The 26,527-nt window shown below is 44.5% G+C and overlaps 3 protein-coding genes across 8 annotated transcripts; 1 reads left to right on the forward strand and 2 right to left on the reverse strand.

The window, feature by feature from the left end:
* The first annotated feature begins 1,703 nt into the window (after positions 1–1,703).
* mylk5 (myosin, light chain kinase 5) lies at positions 1,704–11,207 on the forward strand. Of its 3 annotated transcripts, none has more exons than XM_035614007.2 (17): positions 1,704–2,056; positions 4,027–4,257; positions 4,385–4,540; positions 4,754–4,912; positions 5,416–5,451; positions 6,513–6,640; positions 6,725–6,878; positions 6,967–7,278; positions 7,363–7,471; positions 7,853–8,056; positions 8,237–8,454; positions 8,536–8,659; positions 9,125–9,277; positions 9,356–9,485; positions 9,577–9,664; positions 9,759–9,899; positions 10,638–11,207. In XM_035614007.2, the coding sequence occupies exons 1-17, from the start codon at positions 1,921–1,923 to the stop codon at positions 10,841–10,843; spliced, it is 2,685 nt and encodes an 894-aa protein (XP_035469900.2). In that variant the 5' UTR covers positions 1,704–1,920; the 3' UTR covers positions 10,844–11,207. The 3 variants fall into 3 exon arrangements, with proteins under 3 accessions (XP_035469900.2, XP_035469901.2, XP_035469902.2); XM_035614008.2 differs by having other exon boundaries at positions 1,707–2,056; positions 4,108–4,257; XM_035614009.2 differs by lacking the exon at positions 1,704–2,056 and having other exon boundaries at positions 4,123–4,257; positions 4,381–4,540.
* Positions 11,208–13,022: 1,815 nt separating this feature from the next.
* On the reverse strand, positions 13,023–15,918 carry si:ch73-141c7.1 (coenzyme Q-binding protein COQ10 homolog, mitochondrial). The gene is made up of 5 exons (XM_035614021.2): positions 15,739–15,918; positions 14,850–15,005; positions 14,374–14,566; positions 14,072–14,173; positions 13,023–13,476 (listed from the first exon to the last, which is right to left on the reverse strand). Exons 1-5 carry the CDS (start codon positions 15,828–15,830, stop codon positions 13,327–13,329), a joined length of 693 nt encoding a protein of 230 aa, XP_035469914.1. The 5' UTR covers positions 15,831–15,918; the 3' UTR covers positions 13,023–13,326.
* A 1,941-nt stretch (positions 15,919–17,859) lies between these two features.
* Positions 17,860–26,450, reverse strand: hsd17b1 (hydroxysteroid (17-beta) dehydrogenase 1). 4 transcript variants are annotated; one of them, XM_035614014.1, is made up of 8 exons: positions 26,352–26,436; positions 26,150–26,235; positions 20,248–20,385; positions 19,772–19,933; positions 19,526–19,705; positions 19,282–19,375; positions 18,983–19,166; positions 17,860–18,549 (listed from the first exon to the last, which is right to left on the reverse strand). In XM_035614014.1, the coding sequence occupies exons 3-8, from the start codon at positions 20,342–20,344 to the stop codon at positions 18,394–18,396; spliced, it is 873 nt and encodes a 290-aa protein (XP_035469907.1). In that variant the 5' UTR covers positions 20,345–20,385; positions 26,150–26,235; positions 26,352–26,436; the 3' UTR covers positions 17,860–18,393. The 4 variants fall into 4 exon arrangements, with proteins under 4 accessions (XP_035469907.1, XP_035469912.1, XP_035469911.1 ...); XM_035614019.1 differs by lacking the exon at positions 20,248–20,385 and having other exon boundaries at positions 26,352–26,437; XM_035614018.1 differs by lacking the exon at positions 20,248–20,385 and having other exon boundaries at positions 26,313–26,370.
* Positions 26,451–26,527: the final 77 nt, after the last annotated feature.

Below are 26,527 nucleotides of genomic sequence, written 5' to 3' on the forward strand. Positions count from 1 at the left end.
TCAAACATTCTACTGTAAAATGATGACTTATCACTTACTTATTGTTTGATAAATGATTTTATTCATTAGTCAAAATAACTTCATGAAACATGCTCTTTTAATTAATTTTTTACTTGATTTAATTTTCATAAAAAATTGTGATGAATAGCTGTTTTATATTTGCAAAAACCTCCTCAAATGGTGAGGAAGTTGTGTACGGTATCAGGATCTTTTAACCTTATTATTATCTTTTAGATTCTTCAGTGGATCCTTCCTTTGCAAGTTGGAGCACGTGGATATGGCAAAATTCCCAAAACAATGTTGAATGTTCAGTTTTATGAGGATTTGAGAATGTGCCAAGTAAAATACATGATTTTTTTTTATTGCAATTGTTAAATTCAAGTGAATTCTATCCTTTTTTGGTCTGTTTTTTTCCCTCAGAATAATGGAGTGGGGCAATGAATGTGGTATGTAGCAGAGATGGGGCCGGGCTTTCACAATTGCACTTTCTAAATGCAGTGATACATTTCAAAATTTCGTATGCTAGAATCAGAATTGTTTTTTTTGCCAAGTAGGTTTACACAAACAAATTGAAAAACTAAGACAAGAGCAGTGATGGAAAAACATGTGAAAATGAAAATATATGTATGGAAATCTACATTTTGAACAAGTCCTGACAACAGTGTCTCTATGTGTGCAGCATTTCTGGTGAATGTTTGAGTAAGGAATTTTTTTTCTTCTTCTTTCCCCTCACAGAAACTAAAACAAGCGCCTCACAGTTCCATTCTGTTCGATCACTGATGTGGAATCCGGGATGTTATCATCACCTCAGTGGGCTTCACTGGTGTTCACTGACATTCTGGCACGTTTGGTGCAGTTCACTCGCCTCATCATCACTAACATAGGTACAGTCTGGTAGATGATTGGTACATGTTTTCTCTCTCAAGACTGCATCCCATAATAAAAGGTGCAGATTGTGTGCATATTGCACAGCACCGTTGAATCCGGTTGATCGTCTCAACAACATCTGTTCATCATTAGAACGGGAGCAGGGCCCCTCTCGAGACATCTTCATGTTACCATAGCAGCAGGTGGATCCTGTTGAAGTGACGCTGTATGGACCCAGAAATGAGCCTCCCTGTTTGCGTGCGTGTGCGTGTGTGTGCGTGTGTGTGTGTGTTTGTGTGTGTGTGTGTGTGCTGGGATACGCTGCACCAGGGGGGAGGGGTTCACACTTCAAAACCACAAAATAATTTATGGGCCCATTCTTCACAATCACAGCTTTACAGCCCCACAGGCGTGATGTGACATGAACCTCTGGATCGCCAGTGTCGCTGACATCACAAAGTCCAGTGGCGGCGCTGATAAGTGAGATGGGCAAACAAGGGAAATCGATAAACGGCTACGCATTCAACAAACAAACACACAATGTGACCTTTGGCTGGGTGGAAAGATAAGTCCAGCCTCCCCCTGCCCCACCGCCTTCCTCCCACTCTCCTGCTTTCTAGTCTTTCCTTGTCCATGTGTGTCTATTGGTCATGATGATAATAATAATAAAAAAGAGGGGTTTGAGTCGTGGGAGGGGGATCTGGCATTAGAGACACTGGAGAGATAAGGAATGGCCAAAGCAAAACTAAAGGATTTCTGATGTTCTGTGGGTGGAGTTAGCGTAGATCAGTGGAGGGTGAGAAAAGAGGGCAGAGCAGCACAGAGAGAGAGAGAGAGAGAGAGAGAGTAACAGTGGCTTGTTGGTTTTAACAGAGGAAGGACGCAGAGCAGAGGAAGGGCCTCCGAGGCCCACTCAGTAGTCCGACTGACACACAGAGAGAGAGAGAGAGAGAGAGGAAGTGTGACAATCAGCTTGGGAAATGACTTTGTAAACTTTTTTCTTTTGCTGCTCTTTTCCGCTCAGAGACCCCGGGGCGTTTGATCAAAACAGACATGAATGGCGATGGCAGCGAACGGCGCTTCGTGTCAACGTTCAGGATGCAGATCAAGCCGCCACGTGCATCGTCTGCACCAGGAGACGGACCGGGAGCCGTTGACCCCCGGGCCTCGGAAGGTCGCGCCGACAGAGGTGAGAGCTGCACGAAAGAGGGGGTGCAGGGTTGGCCCTTTTCCTTGTTATTAATCTGACTGCCTGAATAGACAAGTCTGAACACGCTGATGCTTCTTCACAAGTGTCTTGAGCGCTGCAAAACCAGAGTGGCTGGTGTACAAACTGTTCGTTTGTCTGACTTTTACAAACTCTCCGTCTGTTGCTTTTTACAGTTAATATCTGCGCAGTTATGTTTTCCCCCTGAGTTGTCTAATTGTTCATTGTGTGTTGGGGACCTTTCACTTCCATGTGAGCCCACACCGAACATCACACCTCTCGTGCTCTCAAGGAAGCTGAGTTCCTTTTAACTTTTAAACACTTGCCACTTCTCACCTACTTAAATGTCAACTTGGCCACAGTGTATATCAAAGGTAATAATAAAAGCATGAACACATATTTATATATATTTTTCTGTCCGGCATTTGTGTGTAATTCCCTATGCGATTTATAATTGTAATCCCCGGCCTGTACGGTTACAGATACTTTCTTGTCAGATGTTTGTAAGCAATGCATTTCTTTTTCTCAAGTAAAAATATGTGACTTGGAGGAAGCAACAGACGCGCACCGGCGCAGGTTAGGTCCGGCCACACCGGAGGCCCCGTCGCCCGGGGATGTGGAGCCTGGAAGGAGGGATGGGTAGAAGGTTAGGTGGGTGTCAGAGATCGAATAGGTGCGTAGCGATGATGAGGATTGGATTGGTGAGATTTGTAAACCAGGAGACTGGGAGAACTTTAATGTGATCCACGGGTTCGTTTTGACTTTAAACAGACAGGAGTGTGGAAAAGGTTGTGTGAAGTCCGATGTGAGTGCCTGAGAGAGTGGCGTCGACGGGAGGAGGAGTCGACGGTGGTTTTGCTGTTGATGCAGGTATAGCGCGGAAGAGCGGCTTGAAACGGTTGTTGACATTAAACATGTAGATCTCATTAGTCAGTCACGCACAGTGACACAGTGTTTCGAAAAAAAAGTTTCCTTTTCAAACAGCAATAGAAGGTTTTCAGAGCAACTTGTTACCGACATCACTGACCTGCTGATAAAATCTTCTTTGTAGTTGAGCAAAAAAAAAAAAAGGGGTCAAGGGGTCATAGTGTGAGAGACTTGTGAAAATCCACCTCGCAGTGCGATTGTGTGCAGAGGTGCAGCTCAAAGTATTTGACGGAGCCTTCAAACTGTGCAGTAAATACTTCATCATAGTAAAGACTGGCTAAAGGTTGGTGGTAAAACCATAACCAGTACACGGTCCATGACATAACATGACAGCACACAATCAGATTTAAAGCTTAAAGTTAGGGATACTGTACCACACCATGTAGGCGTCTGTGATGGCAATTCATTATATTGTTGATATCACTCACTGTGATGTGGGATGTGATGCTGATAGTATCTGGTAATAAAAAGCTACAGTAGCAAGTATTCAGCCAATTGACAACTGCAGTTAATAAAATGTTAGAAATGGTCCTGGAAGAACACACACACACACAGCAACAACAATCCCAGAGCGCCCCCCACGAGCTCACCTGGGTTTAAAACCACTCTTCGCTGTCTCCATCAAAAAACAAAAGAAACTAAAAGGCAGAAAAGAAACAATCTGCATGTTTGTCTATGTGTTTGTTATTGAGGCTGACTGATGTCTGATGGCTGACTGTGGTTTTCTGGGCAGTGGTGAGCTGAACTCATGTGACACATTTAGAGGGAAAGGGCAGAACAAAAAAGAAGAAGTGGTGCACTATGAGCAGTTAAGGTAGACGAGCAGATGGAGCATCACACTTACAAACCACTTTATGGCTTTAATATGCATTTTCAATGGCTCAGTCATTTATGAATTTATTGACATCAAACCACCTGTTACTTGTCTGTGACATCCTCTCACAGCTTTTACAGCTGTTAGTTTGTGAAAAAAGCCAAAGGAAATTGAACAGCATCCATATCAGTGAGCCTTTTGCTTTAAGCAGAGTCAGACTTCACGTCTAAGACGAGGGCCACGACGAGTATTAACTGCAACCGCTGTCTCGACTCCTCTTCTCTACGCTCAGGGTCTCCCGGCCTGTCCTCTGGCGAGCATCTGGAGCCGCCCGTCTTCGTAGAGCCCCTGGGGGACTGCCGCGTGGACGAAGGCGGCGACATCACACTCCGCGGGGTTCTCGCAGGCAGTCAGCCCATCAAGGTGTCGTGGTTGCACAATGGTGAGCACACAGAGAGTTTGATGCACACTCTCAGATCTTTGTGGGGTTCACACATTCCCTTCCTGTGAGTTCACAATCGAGCGGGGGAGATTGTTTCTAGTCTTGTTTTGTTTGCTGCTATGGGCAGGTGAAGTGGCCCGTTTTGGGAAGCCTTCTCTCAGTGGCGGGGGGGAGGTGACCTTCCAGGTGACGGAGTGTCTGCCGGAGGATGCTGGTGCCTACACCTGCTTGGCAGTGAACGGTGCGGGGAAGACGTCCTGCTGCGCCGCTGTGTGCGTCAGAGGTGAGGGGAGACACCGCAGCGCTCCACCGTGGACATCAGAGACAATTCATGCAGACGGATCAACAGAAAGAAGTTTGAATTCCAAACTGGCTCTTGCAAGTTGTGAACTCGTGTTTCTTGTTCAATGAGACACAGTATGAAAAAAGACAAAACCAGAGTCTCATTTCTCATGTAACTTCTTCTCCTTTTCCTTTTCATTCGCGACCGATCCAGACTTTGAAACCATCTGCGGTGTGCAGACTCACGTCTCAAAGAGCCCCACTTCCGCATCCAGGGGCATTATGGAAAACGGAAGGTCACCGCCGCTTCCCAAAGATGAGCCCGCTTCCCCTATGGAGTCTGACAAGCAGAGTCCAGTCTCATCTCCGAGGGGTAATCAAATGACGACACACTTCACATATAGACTCAGAGGATTTGAGCTTTTTTTGACAATTTTTTAGTCAAGTCATTGCTCATAAGGTTGTAGCTTCCTTCCTTCCTTCCTTATGTACAGTACATACATGTTTGAGGCGCTAGTACTAAAATATCTCAGCCTTCTTTCTTCACCATTGTTCTCACTATCGTGCGGATATCCACGTTACACGTACATAAATGAGAAGGAAACACATCATTTCCAGTCCCTAGTGTGACTGGCCCATCAGACGACACGTGTTCTGAACAGGAACTTTGCACGATGTCCACACAACAATGTAGCTTTCTGATACACCCAGAAAGAAAAAAAAAAGGTCCACAGTCACCAAGCGAGCGCCATGTAGGGAAGTGGACGGTGCACAGCAGCCGAGGAGGCTGACAACTGACAGCCATAGACGAGAACAGAGCCACACCTCTGAGCTCCCCCTGCTTAAACTCACCTGCGCCTCATCTGTTTTCCGCAGAAGTCATCCCAAAGAAGAGAGCCGACTCCGGCAGAGGTGAGAAAAACACAACACTCCTCCTTCTTTTTTTCATTTCTCCTCACTCACCTACCTCAAATGACGGAGCCACGCACCTGTCTCTCCATCATCCACGCACCTTTACACTCTTCGTTGTGTCCGACCTGGTTTGTTCACGTTAATGTAACTTAGTCGTTAGAGTCTGTTTTGTGTGTGTGTGTGTGTGTGTGCGTGTGTGTGTGGTGGTTTGCTCCGAGCTACATCTTCTTAATTTCGCCTTTAGTCTTGGTATAATGTTGTCATACTATAGGGATCTTTACTTGGGGGAAAACTACAACACGAGCAAATAAAAAAAAAAGGGCCTGAACGACTGTTATGAGCGCACAGGATTTGTCACACTCTCGCAGCAAAGAGGAACATTTTTGCTTCAATTGTTTAAATTAGATCAAAGTAATGGGTAGCACAGGGAGATGCAACAATAGTCTGTGTGCAGAGGGTAGACTGTTACCGAAGCTACCGTTGCATCAGATTGTCCAGTCAAATCGACCATTCTGGACATTTGAATACTGACACCATCAGCGATGATGCTCATATATGGATTTAATGCAGAGACATGATGACACTACATGACTACGGGATACGCTACAGTGTGTGTGTGTGTGGCTTAAAATGTGTGTTGTGTCTGCGTTCTTGAAGGATATTTGTTCAAGTAATTAGTGCAAAGTTTGTGAAGTTTGTGACATATTACGGAAATGCAAAGGCTTCTTCAGAGGACGGCGGATTTAGTTCAACTCACATGATTACACAGGGACTGGTTGTACAGTACGTGTGTGTCTGTGTGTGTGCTTTACCGTAGGTCATCTGTGTTTTGGTATTTTGTTTCCACATGAGACTTGGTCCGCTGTGTGCTACAATAATAAGGGTCTCGGAGTTTTACAGTACAGTACAAAACCCAGGTCCCATTACCAGACTTTTGCCTCTGACTCCCAGTCTCTCTATCTCACACTCACACACACAGGAAGCCACGCAGGATAGTTTCCTTCCAGCGTCACGTTTTACGCAATTGAATCACAAAACTTGATATGTTTTGGGCTCTGCAGGTGCAACATTACATTTTGAAAACCCCCCACAGCAGCTCAAGGTGAAGGCGGGACAGCCCGCCCGTCTGTTGTGCCTTTTCAGCGGCAGCCCTCCCGTAGTGTCCTGTTGGATCAGAAACAAAGAGCAGGTATTGTAAGTTTTGCCATTCCAACTTTATATCCACTGGCTTTCTTCCCCCCCACCCCTTTCCTCACACACGTCAATCCTGCAGATAGCGGACGGTCCAGAGCTGTGGACAGAAAACGCAGATGGGAGCAGCACACTTGTTATAGCCGAGACTAAACCACAGCACACGGGTTGCTACACTATTGTGGTGAGGGACCGCAAGAGCTCAGCGCAACACACGCTCACCCTTTCTGTGATAGGTGAGACAACGCACTCTCTGTAGGACCAGGGACCGTGTGGAGCAGTCACTTAAGAAACCTTTATTCACTGTCTGACCCCCTTCGCCAGAGAGGCCACAGCCTCCCGCCTCCTCTCCCGTGATCTCCCGTGTCTCTGCCTCCAGCCTTGTGCTGTCCTGGTCGGGCCCCTGCTACGACGGCGGCAGTGCCGTCCTGGGCTATGTGGTCGAGGTGAAGAAAGGAGGACGTGGTGTGGCGGGCGACTGGAGCGAACTCACTGCCCAGTGTAAGAGCACTTCATACAGAGTGTGTTCTGGGCTGCAGCCTCGAGCAGAATACTGTTTCCGAGTGAGGGCCTACAACACAGTGGGAGCGAGTGAGCCGGGACCAGTGTCACCTGTGGTCAGGATGGAGCAGAAAGGTGAGGTGGTATGGGTTATTAATACCACAACTGAATATATATATAAAGAGGCATATATAATAGGTATTGTGTCCGCTTGCATAGATTCCGCCAAACTGCGAGAAGAGGAGGCACCTCTAGCCTTCACCTGTGTCACAATTGACTCGTCCCACAAAGTCACGGACCAATACATTTTGCAGGAGAAGCTGGGAATGTGAGTATCTGTCACGTCAAGTACAAGGCAATAAATTCACAATGCGGAAGTGACATTTCAGGGGAAAGTCTTTCTCATGATAACATGAGTTCCTCGGAAATATGGCGAATTTTGCCAAGTCGGGCGGAGAGGGAGGATTAGAACAAGCATGTAGAGACATGGTTCTGCTCCGGTAGGAAAACAAATGTGGACACAAATGAAGGCATCTTGGATCACAGATCTCAGATGAAACGCTATTACCTTAATCAGCCTTTTATCTGTGAATCAGGAAATGGACATTGTGATGGGCTGACTTCATTACACGACCGCACTTTCAGGATTGATCACGTTTCTGTAAAATAAAACAAACAAAAACAAAACTGAAGTCATCTCTTCCATTAGGGGAAAGTTTGGCCTGGTGTTCAAGCTCACCCACAGAGAGACAGGACGTGTCTGTGCTGGGAAGTTCTACAAAGGCCGACGTGCCAAGGAGAGAGAGGCTGCTTGTAAAGAGATAGAGTTGATGAATTATCTCCACCACCCCAAACTGGTCCAGTGTCTGGCGGCCTACGACCACAAGCCTGAGATGGTCATGGTCATGGAGTTGTGAGTATCACGGCGGAACCCTGACGTGGTTCAAAGACCAGCGTGCAGGATTTGGAGGAATCCATTGACAGAAATGGAACATAATATTCCAAAATCATATTAGAATTTGCCAAATTCTGGGTTTATGCAAAGTATTGAAAAAACGGTCTGCTGCTACCGTGGCTTGTTTTTTGTCTGCAGCATCGCAGGCGGGGAGCTGTTTGAACGTATTGTGGACGACAGCTTTGAGCACACAGAGTCCGCCAGTGTGCACTACATGCAGCAGATCCTGGAGGGGATCGCCTACATGCACGAGCAAAGCATTATCCATCTGGACCTCAAACCCGAAAACATTGTGTGCGTTGACACCACCGGCACCTCCGTAAAGATCATTGACTTCGGCTTGGCCGCCCGACTTGGTATGTGAAAGTAAAGTCCCTCAATGTTTGTGTCAGTCTGTTATGGTGTATGATTCAATGTCTAATTGATGTGTTTAACAGATGGTAACACGCCTCTGAAGGTAATGCATGGGACTCCAGAGTTTGTGGCGCCTGAAGTGATCAACTATGAGCCTGTGTGTTTAGCCACTGACATGTGGAGCATTGGGGTGATCTGCTACATATTGTAAGTCACTGTCACTATAATACAAAAGTTTGCGGGGATTTTGGGAATCAAAGATTTATTTCTCATGAAGTGAAAAGATCAGGTCTGTGCAAGAAATACGAAGCTACAGGCTTGGCTTAGCTTAGCACAAAGACCGCGGACATGTTTCGCAAAATGTCACATGGTCCCCTTAACCATTTTTTTTCATGTACATCCAGTGTATTCCCATATCTGAACTTGTGATAGCACATTTTCTAACACAGATAAATGTATCACATCAAACTACAATTGAGTCTAAGCCACCTTACTTCTCAGCCAGAAGGCCCTTAATCGATTGCTGCCTCATACAAAATCATTTTGTGAAATGTACTAGTCATGGTGGATTAACATTTTGAATTGTGCACTTTCAATGCCACCTAGTGGATTTAGGTTGCAGCAGTTGATGTAATGACACTGCTGCCTCTGTGCCTTTCCTCTGGTTTTCAGACTGAGTGGTGAGTCTCCATTCCAGGGCGGCAGCGATGCAGAGACCCTGGCCTTGGTTACAGCTGCCCAGTGGGAGTTTGACGAGGAGAGTTTTGATGATATAACAGACGAGGCCAAAAACTTCATCAGTTCCCTGCTCAACAAGGACACCAGGTCCTGGTGCACAGCTACCACTTGCCCAGTTACCATCTTCACTTAACCCACCAGTAACCCTCTCTATGTGCTCTTCAGGCGCAGGATGTCCTGTAAAGAGGCCCTTGCCCACCCTTGGATGGCAGCATTTGAAGCTGGAGATGTTCCCACCACCAAGTGTCTGTCCAAGGAGAAGATGAAGAGGTTTCTAGCCAGGCAAAAGTGGAAGGTAACACATCTCACCGCTTAACTCTTACATGGAAGTTTTTTTGTGTTTTTCATTGTTTTTGCTTTTCCACTTCCAAATGTTTGTCTCGTAGAAAGCAGGTAAGGCCATGCTTGCCCTAAAGAGAATGGCTTTACTTACCAAAGGTGATAGCTCTGGATCTCCCACCAGCCCTGGAGGAGGTAAGACACCATTTTTTACTTTCTTCTTGTTTTCTGAACAGTTTGTTTCCTGGTCTCACCTGGCTACTCACCCCTATTTCATCGTCTGTCCCAGAATCACCCCTGAGCCCAGAAGCAGAGCATGCCCTGCAGTCCCTGGAGAGGCAGATGCAGGGGCCCCCACACTTCGCCCAGTGCCTGGAGGACCAGACAGTAGCTCAGGGATCCAGGGCCTGTCTCTCATGCCACCTCACAGGTAAACACAGACTTCTTGTCCTGAGCTCCAACAGAACCCTGTGTTCGTCTTTGTGACATTACAGTAGGGATGGGCGCACAAAAAAGTGCCCTTTGTCTCAATTTGTTACAATGGAATTATGTTTAAATATGATGTCCTTACCGTATGTTGAAAATGGCTGCCATGACATCAAACTCTGATGTAAATTCATGTTGTTTGTTTTGCTGTAAAGCATCGGCATTACCTCATCAGTGTCTGGGGATGTGTTTGAGCTACAGCTCAAAGAGAAAGGCACAGTGTATGGGAGGGTTTGGGAAATATGCTGGTGCGATTATATTTTACAAAAGTGGAACAAAGTTAATTTTTCTCTCTGACCGGTTCTTTCATGTCCCTTTGTAGCATAATGGGAAAAGGGGAAACTCTTTGAAACGGTTTAGAACCTTTCCACTGTTGCAGTGACGCAAGAAGTTTTGGACGTCATCAGTCACGAGGAAATTGAAATTTGATAAGCTTTTTATGACAGTTTCAAACCGCTAGGCTTTGCGAAAGAACTTCCAAAACAACCTATGGAATAAAAATAAATGTCAAACACCTTGCATAAAACATGAATCTACATTTTATTTGGAAAGAATACAGTAGTTGTTTTTTTACATTCATTCATACATTGCAGTCTTGCATTTAACTTGCATTTTGTTAATTTAGATTTTTGAACTTCTGCCTGTTGCCCCTGTCCTCACCCTTCTCAATCTATCTTGGCAGGCTTCCCCGACCCAGAGGTGGTGTGGCTGCGTGGGGAGGAGCCCATAGTGGAGTCCCCCACAGTGCAGATAGAGTATGAGGAAGATGGCCGCTGTACCCTGGTCCTAGCCAAAGTTGGCGCCGAGGACACCAATGTTTACACGTGCAGAGCCACCAACAACCATGGGGAGACGTTCTGCTCAGCCAACCTCACCGTCAAAGAGTAGATTCATTACATCTATGTAGGCTTACCATACAAAACAGATGTATATATATATAGATATATATATCTATATATATATATATATAGATATATATATATATATATATAATTAATGCTTTGAACTCTTGCACTGAACATTCTTGCTTTAATTCAAATGGGAACCAAACTATCCATCCAGTACTGTGGCTGGAAATATGTAATAGAAGTATTACAAAAATGTATGAAGAAAAGAAAACACTGTTACAGAGCTACAAACATATACAACGGTTATTTCTGCATGGGACTGTACACATAAACAGCATTAGAATATAAGTTTCAAAACTATCACCTGGAAATATGAATAAAGTGAGACGTCCCTTTTTCAGCAATTTTTCAGCCCATAGTTTATCTGATGATGTGCAGATGATTCGGTGCAGAGAACCTGCGAGCAACTCTTTCAACAGCGAATACTCCACGTCTTTCATCAACACAGACGCTTTTTAGGCGTGAAGCAGCAGTAAGATCTTTTGGCCCTGCGTGCTTCCACCTGATGTGTGTACCCAGGTTTTTCTTGTAAAGACAAAGCGAGCAGTGAGGGCACCGCACCATCCTAAAACTCCTGACACGGTGAGATGCAGTCTTCATTGTGTCCTGGGACGATAAAACCGCCTCGACTGGAGCCTCGTGTGAGCGGGTATCTATGAACTATGGAACATGGTGAACCTGTGAAACAGAATATGGTTTGTTACAATTTTATTGGAATACGCAGAGCAGGAACAGCTTTTCTACATTTCTACATTTCTGCAATCGTAACATAAGGCCGGGGCAGTCTTTTTCAAAGTAAAATTGTCAAATGTGTATACTTCACACATTTACAATTGTTTTTGTTTCTAGAAAACTCAACATTGTTGGGTTTTTGACAAATCTTCAAACAAAGCAAAGCAATTACAATATGTTTGCTTGAGCTTTGGAGAATAATGATTTGCACATAGAGTTTAGTGACATTTAATTCACTGAACAATAAATCAGTTATTTAAGAAAAATAATTAGTATTTAATGCAATACATATATCTTAAAGAAGTAATGCAAATAATTGTAAGTTGCAGATTTGGCTTTCTCGTATGGAATATTGCAACCTTAAACCATTTTTACTGTCTGTTAATTATTTGAACACTGAAGAAATACACAGAAATTTGATGAAAACAACTTTGGAACAAACCACCAGATTATGAACTAAAACGAATAAGGTCTTAATGCTAGATTTGAATGCACTTCAAGACCAGGGCCGCAAGATAGGGAGTGGAGTACCGCACATGATATTTAACTCTTTTACATTTGTGAATATCAAAATTATGTAATGTCATGAATAGAGTACAATGGGTGTTGAGGGCCTTTCAGTTTAAAAATTGTTTAGGATGCATTTACAAGATGGCGTGAGTATTTGGATTTGGATTTTCACGTAGCAATGATACTGTTGGCAAGGCGAGGGGTAGTGGCCGCATCGGCAGGACGAGGGTCGCATCAAGCAGTTTTTGTTGACAGCTACTTTCAGAGAAGTCCGCGAAGCCGGCGCTCCCGTTGTTCGGGGAAGTGAAATGACAGAAGTGTTCTGTGTGTGTAGTAGTTAGCGTCTGTACCTGGCTTGTTAGCTTAGCGCGCCAAAGCAATACCTGATGTGAAGACAGACTGTGTGACTGTAAAGTCAAACTGGTAACTTAGTTTTGTTCAGCGAGTGGAAACATCAGAGGAACAACAGACGATGTGCTGGAAGAAATGAACATCTAGTAACAAATATAAAAGTGCCTTTCTTGCAGTCATATTCAAAGTGATAATCGTGTAATGTCTATTGCAGTACAGACAGGGTAGACTGCCACAGACTTCTGTCTGTGAAAACTTGATCTGTGCAGTTTTTCTATTTCGTGTATATAAAGTCAGTGTTGATAAAACATTTACTGTATGCCAAGAACACTAACCAACTAACCTATGTTTAGTCAACATTTATTTGATTTAATTTCTTCAAATCAAAATATAGTGGTGCAAAATACCACTAATCCAAATAGAAAAAACTTAATTTTTAATTCCACTCACAGAAAAAATGCTAGACAAGAAAAAGCTCTTAACCCTTTTAGATGTTTCGGCGCTGAGCAGGAATGGCTCGACGTTATCCCACAATTTGACCAAGAAAACACGCGTGTTCAAAATGATAATTTGAAACAAACTTTTTTTTTTATTGCTATCTGTACAACAAATTTATAATAAAAAAAAAGGGGGGTAAATAAATTAGCTCGTGGCTTATAAATAAATAGCTTTCAGTATATTTCCCGTGCGTGTCAACTCAAGAATGAGAGTGCAAAAAGGAGATCCAGTCTCCTGTGTGTGGAAGTGTTGGTAGTAGGTGAGCGCAGCAGGCTGGCAGCATTCAGTCGCAGGTCCAAGGGGATGTGGACGTGGACGGGGGGGGGGTCGAAGCACGTTGCCTCATGTTGCCTCACGTTGCCTCATGTTGCCTCATGTTGCCCGCCCCCTCAATGAGACCTGCTGGTCCCTGTAAAGCGTTGCTGCGCGGGACTCGAAGGCACTGACCATCTGCTTGACCACTTCGTCGAAGAACAGGTTGGCCAGGTGGGAGTGCAGAAGAGACTTGAACTCAAACGACACCTACAGAGAATATGGGAGGAGGGGAGGGGGGACAAGAGACTCTGTTAATTAAATTGATTTCCTGATACAGAAGCACACTTGTTACTTCTGTGGTTGCCTTCCAGATGATCACCAAATTAAAAAAAAAAAAACATGTATTTTTTTTTAATGGTCCCACTGTGTTTTTCCGTGACCCAGCATCCCATATCACTATGTTTTTATTAGGAGTGTTTTCTGTAATCCAACCACTTCCTGGCTGACCCTGACGTAATATGAGCCAACATTAGGGTCGAACTCCTGTCAGCATCTCTTTAAACACTGTGCCACAAACTCAAAGTCTTATTTCAGGCCTCCGGGGACATTGGCATGCTATTCATGGCTAACTGTACAGCATGACGAGATCTAACTCGGGGCTTCCTCATCGCTCATCCATTCACAAAAGTACAGAAGCTGCGACTTGAAATCAGTCTCTACTCAAGGATGTAATCTTTTCTCTCAAATCCCGTGGCCAAATTGTTTGTTTTTTTTAATTTCATGGATTCGCTGTCGCTTTATTGTTAACAATAATTCATTTCCATTGCACAGTTTGATCTTCATTTTTGTTTTATACACTTACATAGAAATCCACTTTGCAGGAGTCTGGTAGGTCTTTGGTTCCAGGGGCAAACCTCCATATTGTTTCAAGATGGCTGAAGAGGGATCCACCAGTGCACACAGCCTGTTTCGGAAAACAGATGAGCCTTTATTTATTACTGATCGCTAAAAAGGCAGTGAGCGTTCACTGTGTGTGTGTGTGTGTGTGTGCGTGTGTGCGTGTTTATCATTGTCTTTGTTTTTGGTCTCATGGGACGTGGAGGCAGAAGGGGCAGCCTTCTGTTCATGGTTGTTTTCTGGCTCTCTACCGGGACAAAGGCTTACTCTGACTTGGTGGTTCGGGACGACCGTGACCGCAGAGGTGTAGCGCTCCACGACGGGGGGGAAGCCGATCTCGAGCTCTGCCCGCACGTCGCCGTTTCGTCCCTTCGCGACCCGAGACTTCTTGCACCAGGGGACAAAGTGCTGGTACTGGTCCACACCGGCCACCACGTTGTACATCTGCTCTGGAGTATACCTGAGCACACGGTCACATGAAGACAAAGGAATGTTCATATTTTTATTTGGAATTGTGAGTTTAATTTTTACAGTTGTGTACTCTGGTACCTTTTAAGGTTTCATTTTCTAGGTTTAATTATTATTATTAAGCTCAATCATAAGTGCTTTTTAAGTTAAGTTAATATTTAATGCTTTCAACCATGGCTGCAGCTAACACTTACTTTGTTAATGCCTTCAGATTTCTGAGTTAAATTATGGAATGTATCAATTTGTTGATTTTAACGTACGATTTCGGCACACACCTTAATGTCCGGCACTCGGTGTACTCCATCCTGCGCGTGCTGAGGGGAACGGCCAGGCTGATGAAGCTGCGGCTGGGTATGTGGCTGACGGAGGTGGCGGGCCAGAGGTGCAGGCTGGTCCTCGTCGCCGCCAGGGCCCCACGGGAGCCCGGGACTCTGAGGGCAGGACATGGGGAGGGGGCACGTTAATGAATTGTGGCCAGGATGACAAAGACAACCTGTGCAATCCTGACTGATCCATTTTCCTGTAACATTTAGTCTGTGTCGTATTCTCGAGTATCAGAATTAAAGAACCACAAGACCACAAGTCACACACCTCCATCTCAAACACTAGGCGGCAGCCAACTATTGAGTCAACACTTATGAATGATTAAATCAATCAGTACATTTTAAGATAACAACAGAAATAACATAATAATAATAAAAACTATTCATATTGCACCATTCAAAACGGTTAACAAATTGGGGGGGGGGGGGGGGTTATTAATAATTAAATGAACAAACAGATCAGATAAAAATCAGGAAAGGCTTTTCGTAGGAAATGAGTTTTTAGAAGGGATTTAAAATATGACACCGACTCACTCCAACAGATTTATTTCCTTTGGGGCTTCTGTCCCCTTTAAGTTTTTAACCTGCATGGTCTCTGGAGCAGGGAGGAGACCTCAGCCCACTAACTCATCGGTTGACCTTCATATGGGATGAAAAGATCTCAAATATAAATCAGGAGCCAGGCCATGCAGGGCCTTACAGGTGATCAGCAACATATTCAAACAACTTGTCTGAGACAGGTGTGATATGGTTGAGTTCTCAACAACGAACAACTTCATACCAGAAGCCATTTCGTGACAACTTGAATTATTTTTTGGTCAGTTTCAGTGCTGTGACTCACCTGAGGTTTGCTCTCCTCGCACCTTTACAACAGTGCGCTCCGGCCGCTTGCAGCAGCGCCCTGGGCAGCAGGGATGTCCTCGTGTGGCTCATTGGGAACTCGTTTATTGTGAGTTAGTGGACCGGAGAGCAGCAGCAGCAGCGGCGACCCGACTTCGTCCCGACTGACGCGTCACGTCGCTCCAACTTGACTAGAGAGGGCGGTGACGTAACAGGAGGCGCCGCTCTGGGCCAATCAGAGAGCACGGTCGGTAAAAAAAATATTTGTTTCTTCTATTATTGGACAAAGATCATTATACAGAATATTTGGCGTTAGAATCTTAATATTAACCCCATACAAAACATTCAAGGCACACAAGGATACATTAAAATAACATGTAAAATAATATGCAAAATAAATAATGATAAAATAAAAATGATAATGAAAAGTAAGATTCCCTGAGCACATAAGAGGTCATAGAGGTCAGTCTTCAAATATTTTCAAAGTATCACAAGCTCTGAGGAGCGATTTGGAGTGTTGTTAATTCTCAACAGCGTCCCTTTTAAAAACGGAGAAAAGTGGTTTCATTTTCATCCATTTGGATTTGTGGATCGAGAATTTTGCTTGTAGAATCAGATTGCTCAATATAGAGTCAGTCTCAATGTGCGTTATGTTGACTCCAAAGACAATGTTCTCTCTTGTGAGAGGAGTGGACAGAAGAATCTTGGTCGATAACCAGTCCTGCAAATCCTCCCCCCCAAAATTTAAACGGTTGATCAGCTATTGGTGATCTGCGTGTCAGATGTACAGTGAAGGTGACACGATTGGAAATTAATTTGAGTTTGACATCTTAGATGTCTGAATAAGCTGTGAAATCTCTGCATAAACTAATCTAATGTCTCTCTCTTGCCACCCAAATATGAAGGAAATATGTATTATTAATATGAGTTGAGTTCACAGGGTTTTGAGATTTTGCCAAAGTCTAAATGACAGCTTGTATTGCGTCATTCAAGCACATGCCGTGAGCACATGACGATCCATGGACTTTGCACTACACTCAAATAAAGGTCATCAGCTACACTCAAATGAATAATGTTCAATTCAGAGCAGTGATAGAATGACTCTCATACATTGACCAAATGAAAATGTTTCAATTATGATGGTAGGAACAGCCTCACCTTACATCTCATTATACTCATCTACATAATACCACGGGCTCTGAGAGGCTGACACCTCTTAAGCACTGCGGTGGCAGGACTGGTAGTGCCGGATCCATTTCAGGATTCTTTGGACTGGAATTAGGGCACTTGATCAGGGAGGGAATTAAGAGGCCTTCTCTGTCAATCCTATCAAAGAATTGGCAAGGAAATGAAACTCGTCAACGCAGAGACAAGACAACCTGTCTCAGGTTGAAAGAGAATATACTCTAATGGGGCTTAACGGCCGCAAGAGCCTGAAGTCACACGGGGAGTTGATGCAGTTCCAGCTGGCGCTCTGTCAGTCTTTAATCACTCGACCGTATGCACTGATTCCAAAAGGCCAACTACTTTTAAGGATTCAGAAAGATTTTTAAGACCCTTCTTCTAGGTTTCTCTTGAAGTCTCAAAGGAAAGCCAGTGGAAGTCATTTCTCTACAGAATTTTTTCTAACATCTTGAACATTTTTGTTCAGTTTGTCTGATAGTGTGTAATTGTTTTTCGCGGGACATTCACTTCATTCACAGAACGTCCCCGACACTGATGTGGTGAACGTCACTCTGTTGATGTCACTGGTTTGTGAAGACGTCACGACATCAGCGCCTTTTCAGCTCAGTTTGCTTTTTCCGACGGATGCGTTAACGATCGATGAGTCATCATTCAACTGGTCAATGACCGTAACTTCCCGCACACTGGTACAAAGTACATACGATCACTTGCTCGCAGGCAAACATGCTCCTGTTCAAGGGGTAAAAAGACAAGTATGAAAATCTAATAACCGCATGGCATAAATGAGGTCATCTCCTTTTTTGTTCCTCGTGGCAGCGAGTAAACTTTTATTCATTTAAAACTAACTGGCCAATTTCAAGGCGATCAATAGTGGCAACATCAGAAGAGAACATTCAGTGTCATTCATTCATATAATAACCATGTACATTGCTTCCACTGAGTGTGGAGAAATTGTGCTTTTTTAATTATTTCATGCTTTGGAGTATCGATGTTGTCCCTGTTTGCTTAAAATAGCCAACCACGAGTTACATAAGTACATTCTTACCATTTCACTTTAACAATGTGTCCGGAAACACCCCCGTGAAAACATGCCTTCCAGTGTGTGTGTGTGTGTGCGTGTGTGTGTGTGTGTAAGAACACTTATCAAAAGTCTGAAATGCAGAAGCTTTTGTGTCATTCAAAATATAAGACAATCCTTATCAAGTGTTTCTTCACCAACCAGAAATGGTCTATTTTTGTAATTTTAACGATAAGAAATGTGAATTCTGATAAGTGGCATACAAAAATAGAAACCTGGTGTGTGAACTGTTCTATAACTCTGAACTTACTGCCCTTTCCAGTTGAGCAACAACAGTGAGTCACAGGGCATCAACTTTATTCCAGGAAACCAAAATTAAAACAGCCCAAATATTTACCACTGTATAAAGTAAAGGAACATGAAGCAGAGGCCATGCGTGTGCAAGAGTGGAAGTTACTTTTCCTCAGATGAGAAAATGATTTTGCTCATAGAACGGATGCACTGCGAGCCATCCGGTTGGGTGATCTTCAGCTGGGTGAGCGGCGGAACGACGCCGCTGGTGAAGTATCTGAACAGGGGGCTGGGTGACTGGATGGCATCTAGAAACACCTTGGAGACAAAAGTTAGATGTAAAGCTGCTCTAATAATGACTTACTGAATTTTAGAAAATAGCAATACAATACAAATGTCCCAATATTCCAAAAGTGAGTAAGCACTTGCATAAAAAATACACTTTAGAGTATCCTGCATATGCTGTAAGTGTGTGTGTGTGTGTTTGTGTGTGTGTGTGTGTTTGTGATAGAGGCAGCTGAATTAATTCAGCTTTAGTTAGCGGGCCAGATAAAATAATTCAGGAGTATTGTTTATGTATGTCATGGGAAAAATTTAAATACAACAAAATGAAATAAAAAAAAACATCCATACTGATCATGAATAACAGTCTTTACCTGTTCAGCAGGATTTTAAAAATGAACTGTTTTCACCTGCGTCGTCTATACGTTTTACTCACGCAGTTATGATGTGCTCTACATGTACAACGTACCTTTACGATGTCCTCAGTGTCCTGCGCTGCATTTTGGAAGACGGAGTCACAGTGCTGCAGGTATTTTTCATACAGGCCAAGTGTGTGGGTATCGAGCTGCTCGAGAGACGTATCCCCAAGCTCCACCTTCTGCAGGTTGACCAGGAAGTCAGTGTTGACTGGACCACACTCGATGAGACTCACACTGCAGGAACGAAGCATTGAGTCAATAGCGTCGATGTACAATGCTGCTATTAAAATGTATACAGCCAACATTCTCATAACACGGTTAGCAAAACGAAGCACACTTCAATACTCACTGGATATTGAAGTGTTGCAGGAGGACGGCCAAACTCTCACATGCTCCCTCTATTGCGAATTTACTGGCACAGTACACCTCATTAAAAGGGAGACCTGTGGGAGATGATTAAGTACCAAGATGGAAGAAGTTATTTTGGCAATTTCATGCATGGCAGCAGGTCTTAACATGCTTACATCAAATCATTACAGAAACTGCACACGTGGAACACGGATGACATCCAGTGACTCCTTTGCACGTCTCACCGTGAAGCCCTCCGGTGCTGCCGGTGACCAGGATCCGGCCCTGACCTTGAGCCTTCATTTCCGGAAGGAAGGCCTGGATGGTCTGGATGGTGCCGAAGAGGTTGACCTCCAGAATCTGCCTCATCGTGTCCAGGGACTGCAGCTCCAGTGGGCCCATCAAACCCACACCAGCATTGCACACTGTAAGTAAACTCATTAAAACGCACAATATTAAATCCTAATAAGAGCACACTGAGACAAACATACCCAGAATGTCCACCCGTTTCTCCACAACCCTGTCCCTCGCGTCCAGGATGGACTGTCGGTCCGTGACGTCCATCTGGAGAATGTCCAAGGTGTCCTTGTGCAGGCCTTTCACACTCTCTAAGAGACGCTCCTTCTTGGCCAGGTTCCTCATTGTGGCGTAGACTAAACAGAAAGTAGCACAAACAACAGTGACATGTTGTGATACACATGTAAAAAAGAAATACACGCCTTGGACTGAGGAGGGTTCTCACATATGCATTCGTTTAGTGACATAAACCTACTGAGCAATTCATGCAATTATCCAAGCAGCCAATCACATGGCAGAAGGGCACGAAATCAAGCAAATAGAAGACATAAACTTCACAGCTAACATCGCAGAGGGGAAAAAAGCAGCTGAAGACCAGTGGGCTCCACTCATGTCAGCCGAGAAATCAAGCTCGAAGACCGCTGTTGGGCTAGATGTCGGCTGTGGTTACCTTTGAATGTTTTGTTGGGGTCAGAGGCCAGCCGAACAGCCAGGCTGAGACCGATCCCCGAGGAGCAGCCTGTGATCAGCACCACCTTCTTGTCCATGGTGCCCGGGTTCACCAGCGTTCTGCTTCAATGGCGAGCAGCTGGAGCAAGTGAGGAAGACACCTTTGAAAGCAGCCAGTCACTGGGATGGAGGCATGTGAAAACTCCTCGTCTCAGCGATGTCGCGCTATCACAAGGCCACTTAATACTAAACATCTGTCTGTTATCGGCCACCTGGAGCCCTCCCATTCTCTCACATGTCCTTGTTGATCCAGTTTTCAAGTAAAACGTGGGAAACATTCCCGTCTGCGTGGAGGATGGTACGGCTGCCGCCGGCCCCCTTCCCTTGTGTTTAACCATTGTTGTGGTTGTTTGTGAATATGCAAAGTAAGATGTGAGGCGCTGGTTCCCAGTCGGGGATTGGTCCAGCCAGGTCCTGGCCCTCCCACGTCCTGCTTGGTGCTTTGAAGACACTGATGAGGAATGATTGGAGTTGCATCCGGCGCCACCTTCCAATCTGGGAGCAGCAATCAACCTCATTCAAGGCGTGGCGGTGATGACACTTGACCAGCCCGCCAATGTGCCTCTAGTTGTGTGTTGATGTATGGACTGACCATACTAGCTGTGTGTTGATGTATGGATTGACCATGCTAGTTGTGTGTTGATGTATGGACTGACCATACTAGCTGTGTGTTGATGTATGGACTGACCATACTAGCTGTGTGTTGATGTATGGACTGACCATACTAGCTGTGTGTTGATGTATGGACTGACCATACTAGCTGTGTGTTGATGTATGGATTGACCATACTAGCTGTGTGTTGATGTATGGACTGACCATACTAGCTGTGTGTCGATGTATGGACTGACCATACTAGCTGTGTGTTGATGTATGGATTGACCATGCTAGTTGTGTGTTGATGTATGGACTGACCATACTAGTATGTATGGACTGACCATACTAGTTTTGTGTTGATGTATTGACTGACCATACCAGTTGTGTGTTTGATAATTGAGGTACTCATGTGAACTAACTGGGAGACTAGACCAGGTCTGAGATTTAGTAACTGATCAATGCTATCGCATGTGTAGATATTGTAGTCACACTATAGGTTCAGGGTATGCTGTTTCACTTGTATTTGTGTTTGGTTGCAAAGTTGGGCAAGCTAAATCCTGAGGTTTACCTTCTGCTTTGCACCACTGACATGAGCACCAGGTGGCAGCAAAGTGTCAAAATATCAGTCCTGTACTACACCATGGATTATGCCATACTGATCTCCGAGCGCTCTATTGTCCACATCAAGATAAGAGTACAACAAGTTTAGATTTCAAGGGGCTGAGCAGGGAGATCACTGTGTTGCTCACAAAATATTTATGATTCGGAGACCTTGTATCCTTTTCCCACAGCTTGTGTCCAGGGAAATTCTTTCAGGAAAGTCTGGCAGAGGCATGTGGTCTGGTTGTTTTGAATCAAGCACATAACAGAACAGTTGGCAGATCATCCAGCAGTGCTTTTATGCCAAATAATCTCAATTTAGTAGTTTTCAACTGCACATCATGGTCTTTATTGGTTGATGACATTTTATGCATGTGAGGTGGCAACAAAACATCGGGTACAGTGTACTTTTCTTTTGGTCCTTAGTGCTTTTTCATAATATGTTATGTAGATTGCAGAATAGCCAATCTAAAATTTGACTTTTTTTGTGTTAAGATAATTCTTGCATGAAGGTTGTTTTACAGCTTCAATTTGTTGTTGTGAACAAGCCTCCTACCTATATAGTAATTCATATCATAAAACCTTTCCTATAGTGTCCTATATTGCCACCTTTAACTGCATTTAACTGGTTTCCATCTCATGTGCATCATATCTGAGTTTCTGGCAAGTCAAAAGACAGAGTGGGGAGGGGGGGATTATGCAACATTTCAGCAGCATGATTTAAAATAAAATGGTAGCAAACCAAATAGGAATTTCCTGCCATTTTGTTGCATTCCTCCCCTTGAGATGGCATTAGCTTGGCTGTGGTCCTGGAGTCTGTGGGACAGATAACGCCATGTCTTAAACCGCTTTCAAATATCTAAATCTTGAACTGCCTGACTTCGGATGTGACTGAATTTTTTAGCATTTTAATGTTTTCATTGATTTGTGCTATAAATGCTCACCTTGTTCAGGGTCTTGTGGCTTTTAATATATTACATGCATATTGCATTTTTACTGTTCTTGTAGAAGAGGTGATGAGGCACAGCCAATTTTCTCTAGCGGCCATACGTAAATTGCTTCTATGTTGAGTGAAAAAGCAAATGCCGGTCATGCAAGTCAATTTTTTTTTTTTAATTGTGCCTTCTGTCTCCTTCCCCCTCTCTCTCCTGTGCACAGTCAGACATCACTCAGAAGTATGGGCTGCACTTCATCTATTCATTTTCTCTGAGTCTGCCCTGGCAGCATGGTACACTCTGTGGTCCAACCGAGTGCACTTGGCCTTGCTTCCTGCTTCACATGGCCTTCAGTCTCCATGTGGCCCAGTAATTACCAAGAGAGGGTTAATGGGAGGTACATAGTGGTCTGGAAAAGTCTTTAAAACACCTCGTGGACAAGTTTGGCCCACGGTATTGAGAGTAAACAGACTTCTGAGGACCTTACACTGCTCGGGGAAAGAGTGAGCACATCCCACGTGCACAGCTGTGTGTCTTTGTGGCATTTTTTGGGGAGGAAAGTGAAGTGTGCGTTGGGTCTGGCGGAGGCAGCAGGCCGGCCTCGTGCTCGAGGGCTGATATGCATGAGATGGATCACGCACTCTGCACTGCGACTGTCTGCAGTGCAAACAGTGAAAGAAGTATTTTGCTAATGCTTTGGGGAGGAAAGAGCACAGGAGCCCCTCGGTGTCCATTCATGTGCTCGCCCTGCGGAGGACCACGCTAAGTGAGTCACATTGTGCAGCGCTACACCAGGACATTTAAGGTCATGGTGTAGACACAATACAAGGTTTGTAGTGTGCGAGCGGCTGCAGATCGAAGCAGATGTACTCGACAGGATGTCCCATGTGAAAATGATGAGCAGAAGTGAAACAGCCGAAAACATGTTGTGGTGGACGCGGTGGAGCTTCAATCTCACGCCATACCTGTGACAGCTGTACTGAACGCACATCTCACATTTCTCAGAGATGTCTGCCTGAACCTGTTTAATGGGCTTTCAAAGCTGATAAGAGGAAATTATCGCTTGAAAATTTAGAATGTATACAATTACCAAGATAACATGTCACTGATTCCCAACCAGGGCCACTTGGGGGGGTAGCCCAAAGGTGTAAGTGCAGCTACCGTGAACTAAGAAAGAATGAGAAAAATGAATCAAGCACGGTTAAAGCAATGGTTAAAAAACAGTAGTACTGTTTATATCCGAGTAAGTAAAACTGAAATAGCTCCATGACAGAGTTGGTGGAACTAGCTTAAAGTAACTAGTTGGTGAATGGTTGAAATAGCTAAACAAATTGGACGAATGATTCAAATAGTTAGCTAAAGTTGACTGATGAATGGTTCAAACAGCTAAAAGGGAAAGACGGATGGTTGACATTGTTATATAGCTAATGTCTACATGGTTGAAATAGCTAAAAGTCATGGATGAATGGTTGAAATTGCTGAGTAATGGAGCTTACATTGAGGAAACAACTGTTTAAAAATATAGCTTAGCCTTAATCAAGCAAACCCAATCACTGACAGTTCAATTACACTACTGTAACAACTCTTATGTTATTGACGATCCAGTTAAAAATGAACCCATGTGGGTAAAGTTGATGAAGTCATACTTGACGTGGGGATACGCCTGCATGGCTACATCTGGGAAACATGAGCTCTCAAATTATGAATTGATCAAACAAAGAATACGTGCACTTTTTTACACATCTATTGGAGAAGTAACCCCTATTTTGGGTTATGCCGATTGATTTTCCTTCATCGTTTTTGCTCAGTTAAAATCGCTTACACGTTGCTATAATGTTGATTTTATAAGGATGCTGACGACGCTTTGAAAACAATAAGGGCTGCGGTGATAGAAATGAGAATCAGAAAACATCTTCTAATGTGGCAGGAATTTAATTTTGACTGATGGTTTTTCGGCTGGTGCCGTTTCCATGGCAATGGGTTCGTGTTACTGCAGAATTCCCATCTGATATCAATTTGATTCCTCCCTACCTGCCTGAGAGGTTTTGTTTCACTTTTTAAAACCGCCGTTTGACTGCTGCGGCCCAGACTTGATGGATTTTATGATTATAACCGTGCGTCTGCATGTGATGAGGTAGAGTTACTGTCTGTGACCTTTTCCTGCCTCTCCTTTCAACGCGCAGATGCATTTAATCCATATCCTTTTCCTTCCTCTATGGCTCTAATAATTCATCAAAGTCTGCCGTCGCTCAACTCTTTCACCGATGCATGTAGGCAAATACTGAAGGCCTACATACCGCAGCTCTGTGCAGTATCGATTTCCAAAGTAAACTGTCAACGCGTGAGAGCGGATTTGTGCCTATGTGTGTTACAGTAAGACTCCATGTTGCAGGGATATGCGGTAGATAGAAAGTATCTTCTGTTCTGCGAAACCCATCCAGCGCAGAGGACAACTGGGGCTGGAGTGAGAGATGGAAAAGAATTCCCTCCCCTGAGAATTAAATCCAGGATGATAAAAACCCAAAACCAAAGGAGCTATAACTTTATATTCCTCGCTTATAAACCACGACCGATGAGAGACGCGGCTCGGAGAAATCGTCTCTGTTGTGACGACCGCGGGGCTCACGGCAGGTTTACTTCAGTAAAGGGTAAAGAGAGAACCTGAGAAATGCACAGAGTGTTTTTCACAAGGTAATATAGAGGGAACGGGGCTCGCTCCTTTCTGGGAAAATCATCATGGCTGAAACAAGAGAAGATGTGTGGAAAGTATGAATGGCTCTGAACACCCGTACAGTATACAGAGGCAGAATCAGCACATTCTCAATTTATGATCGTCAAAAGTTGAATTCCCTTAAACCGTATTAGCATTAAAGCTGTAGGATTTATTCCTACCTAATCATTTTGGAATCCCTTTTTTTTTTCTTTAGATAGAGCGAAAGGCAAGCTGACTGCATTGAGAGAGTCGCGAGTCTGTAACTCACTCTGCTGTGCAGAGCCCAGACAGAGAGGAGCAAATGTATAGTCATCAATATTTCAAGTGCAAAAAGATTCCGATCTTGTTGAGGCCACAAGGGAGGGATCTAGCCGAAGGGTATAAAGGGCATCATATTTTGTATTTTCTTTCCCCCAGAGTTTTTGATTTACAGTATGAGGTTGTGCAGGGTTTATGGCGATATGCTGGACGCAAGGCTTTCACGTCAGCTGTGACCCCCAGGGCCGCCGCCGCCTGACCTGCCGCTTTGGCGTTCCACTGGACCAGTTTGTGTACAGCAACTTCAGAGCTCCAGGAAATGGCAGGGGATTGTGTCATGGGAAACGTCCCCTCTGTTTTGAAATCGGCCGCTCAAGGCATTCTTTCTCGCTGTTTATATTGGGGACATCCTGTTCCTGCTCCTTTCTGGGCCTTCGGGCACTCTGGGACTCAACCTGACCTAGTATTTAGCTCAGCAAGCTGAAGGCCGGACAGCCCCAACGTCTACGCATTATGATGTAGCTCCCGCAGCTGCACCGTCATTGGGACGTTTTGTTTGTCGGACGTGTGCGAACGCATCTGAACTTTGCATTGGAGGCGTGTTCTGATTCAGTTCATTAGATAACATGGCAGCAGATCTCATCAGCAGAGGTCTGCTGCTCTCGCTGGGGAAATGCAGCTGCGGACAGGAGAGGATTGTTTCAACAGTCAGTCGCTGAATTAAAAGTGGTTGAGTGTTTTACCTTTTTTCTGTCTTGGCCCTCCTGTCTCTTCGCTCCAGGTGCAGCGGTGCCGAGAATGCCAGGCGCTCCATGCATCACTGCCTCACCTGTGATGTGGTGAAATGAAGTGATGGGTGGTGTGTTGGGGCACAGCAAGTGACATGCATTGAAATGCAGTTCTCACGCCAAATCTGCCTTTTGTTTTGCCCCGCACAGTTTGCACCTCCTCTCTCTTTGTCTTCCTGTCACCTTCCCTGAGTTGCTCTCTCTTGTTTTCCTTCGTCTGAATCATATCTAAATAATGCTCCTCCATGTGCATTCTTGCCTTCCCCACAGACAACGATGAAATCACAACCCGGTTACCTGGATACCCTGTGTTTACAGCTGGGCTGGGACACA

This window comes from Scophthalmus maximus, chromosome 17 (genome assembly GCF_022379125.1).
Source record: "Scophthalmus maximus strain ysfricsl-2021 chromosome 17, ASM2237912v1, whole genome shotgun sequence".
NCBI lineage: Eukaryota > Metazoa > Chordata > Actinopteri > Pleuronectiformes > Scophthalmidae > Scophthalmus > Scophthalmus maximus.

Bases quoted from the DNA above. Each gene is read 5' to 3' on its own strand.
- mylk5 (XM_035614007.2), top strand. From the start codon at position 1,921: ATGAATGGCGATGGCAGCGAACGGCGCTTCGTGTCAACGTTCAGGATG. The intron at 6,641-6,724 runs GTATTGTAAGTT...TCAATCCTGCAG, and splicing joins GGATCAGAAACAAAGAGCAG to ATAGCGGACGGTCCAGAGCT. The intron at 9,486-9,576 runs GTAACACATCTC...TTTGTCTCGTAG, and splicing joins TAGCCAGGCAAAAGTGGAAG to AAAGCAGGTAAGGCCATGCT.
- hsd17b1 (XM_035614014.1), bottom strand. From the start codon at position 20,344: ATGGACAAGAAGGTGGTGCTGATCACAGGCTGCTCCTCGGGGATCGGT. The intron at 19,706-19,771 runs GTATGTTTGTCT...GTTTACTTACAG, and splicing joins GAAACGGGTGGACATTCTGG to TGTGCAATGCTGGTGTGGGT. The intron at 19,376-19,525 runs GTGAGACGTGCA...CATCTCCCACAG, and splicing joins CAGCACCGGAGGGCTTCACG to GTCTCCCTTTTAATGAGGTG.
- si:ch73-141c7.1 (XM_035614021.2), bottom strand. From the start codon at position 15,830: ATGAGCCACACGAGGACATCCCTGCTGCCCAGGGCGCTGCTGCAAGCG. The intron at 14,567-14,849 runs GTGTGTGCCGAA...CCGTGTGCTCAG, and splicing joins ACCGAGTGCCGGACATTAAG to GTATACTCCAGAGCAGATGT. The intron at 13,477-14,071 runs GTAAGTGTATAA...TATTCTCTGTAG, and splicing joins CCTGCAAAGTGGATTTCTAT to GTGTCGTTTGAGTTCAAGTC.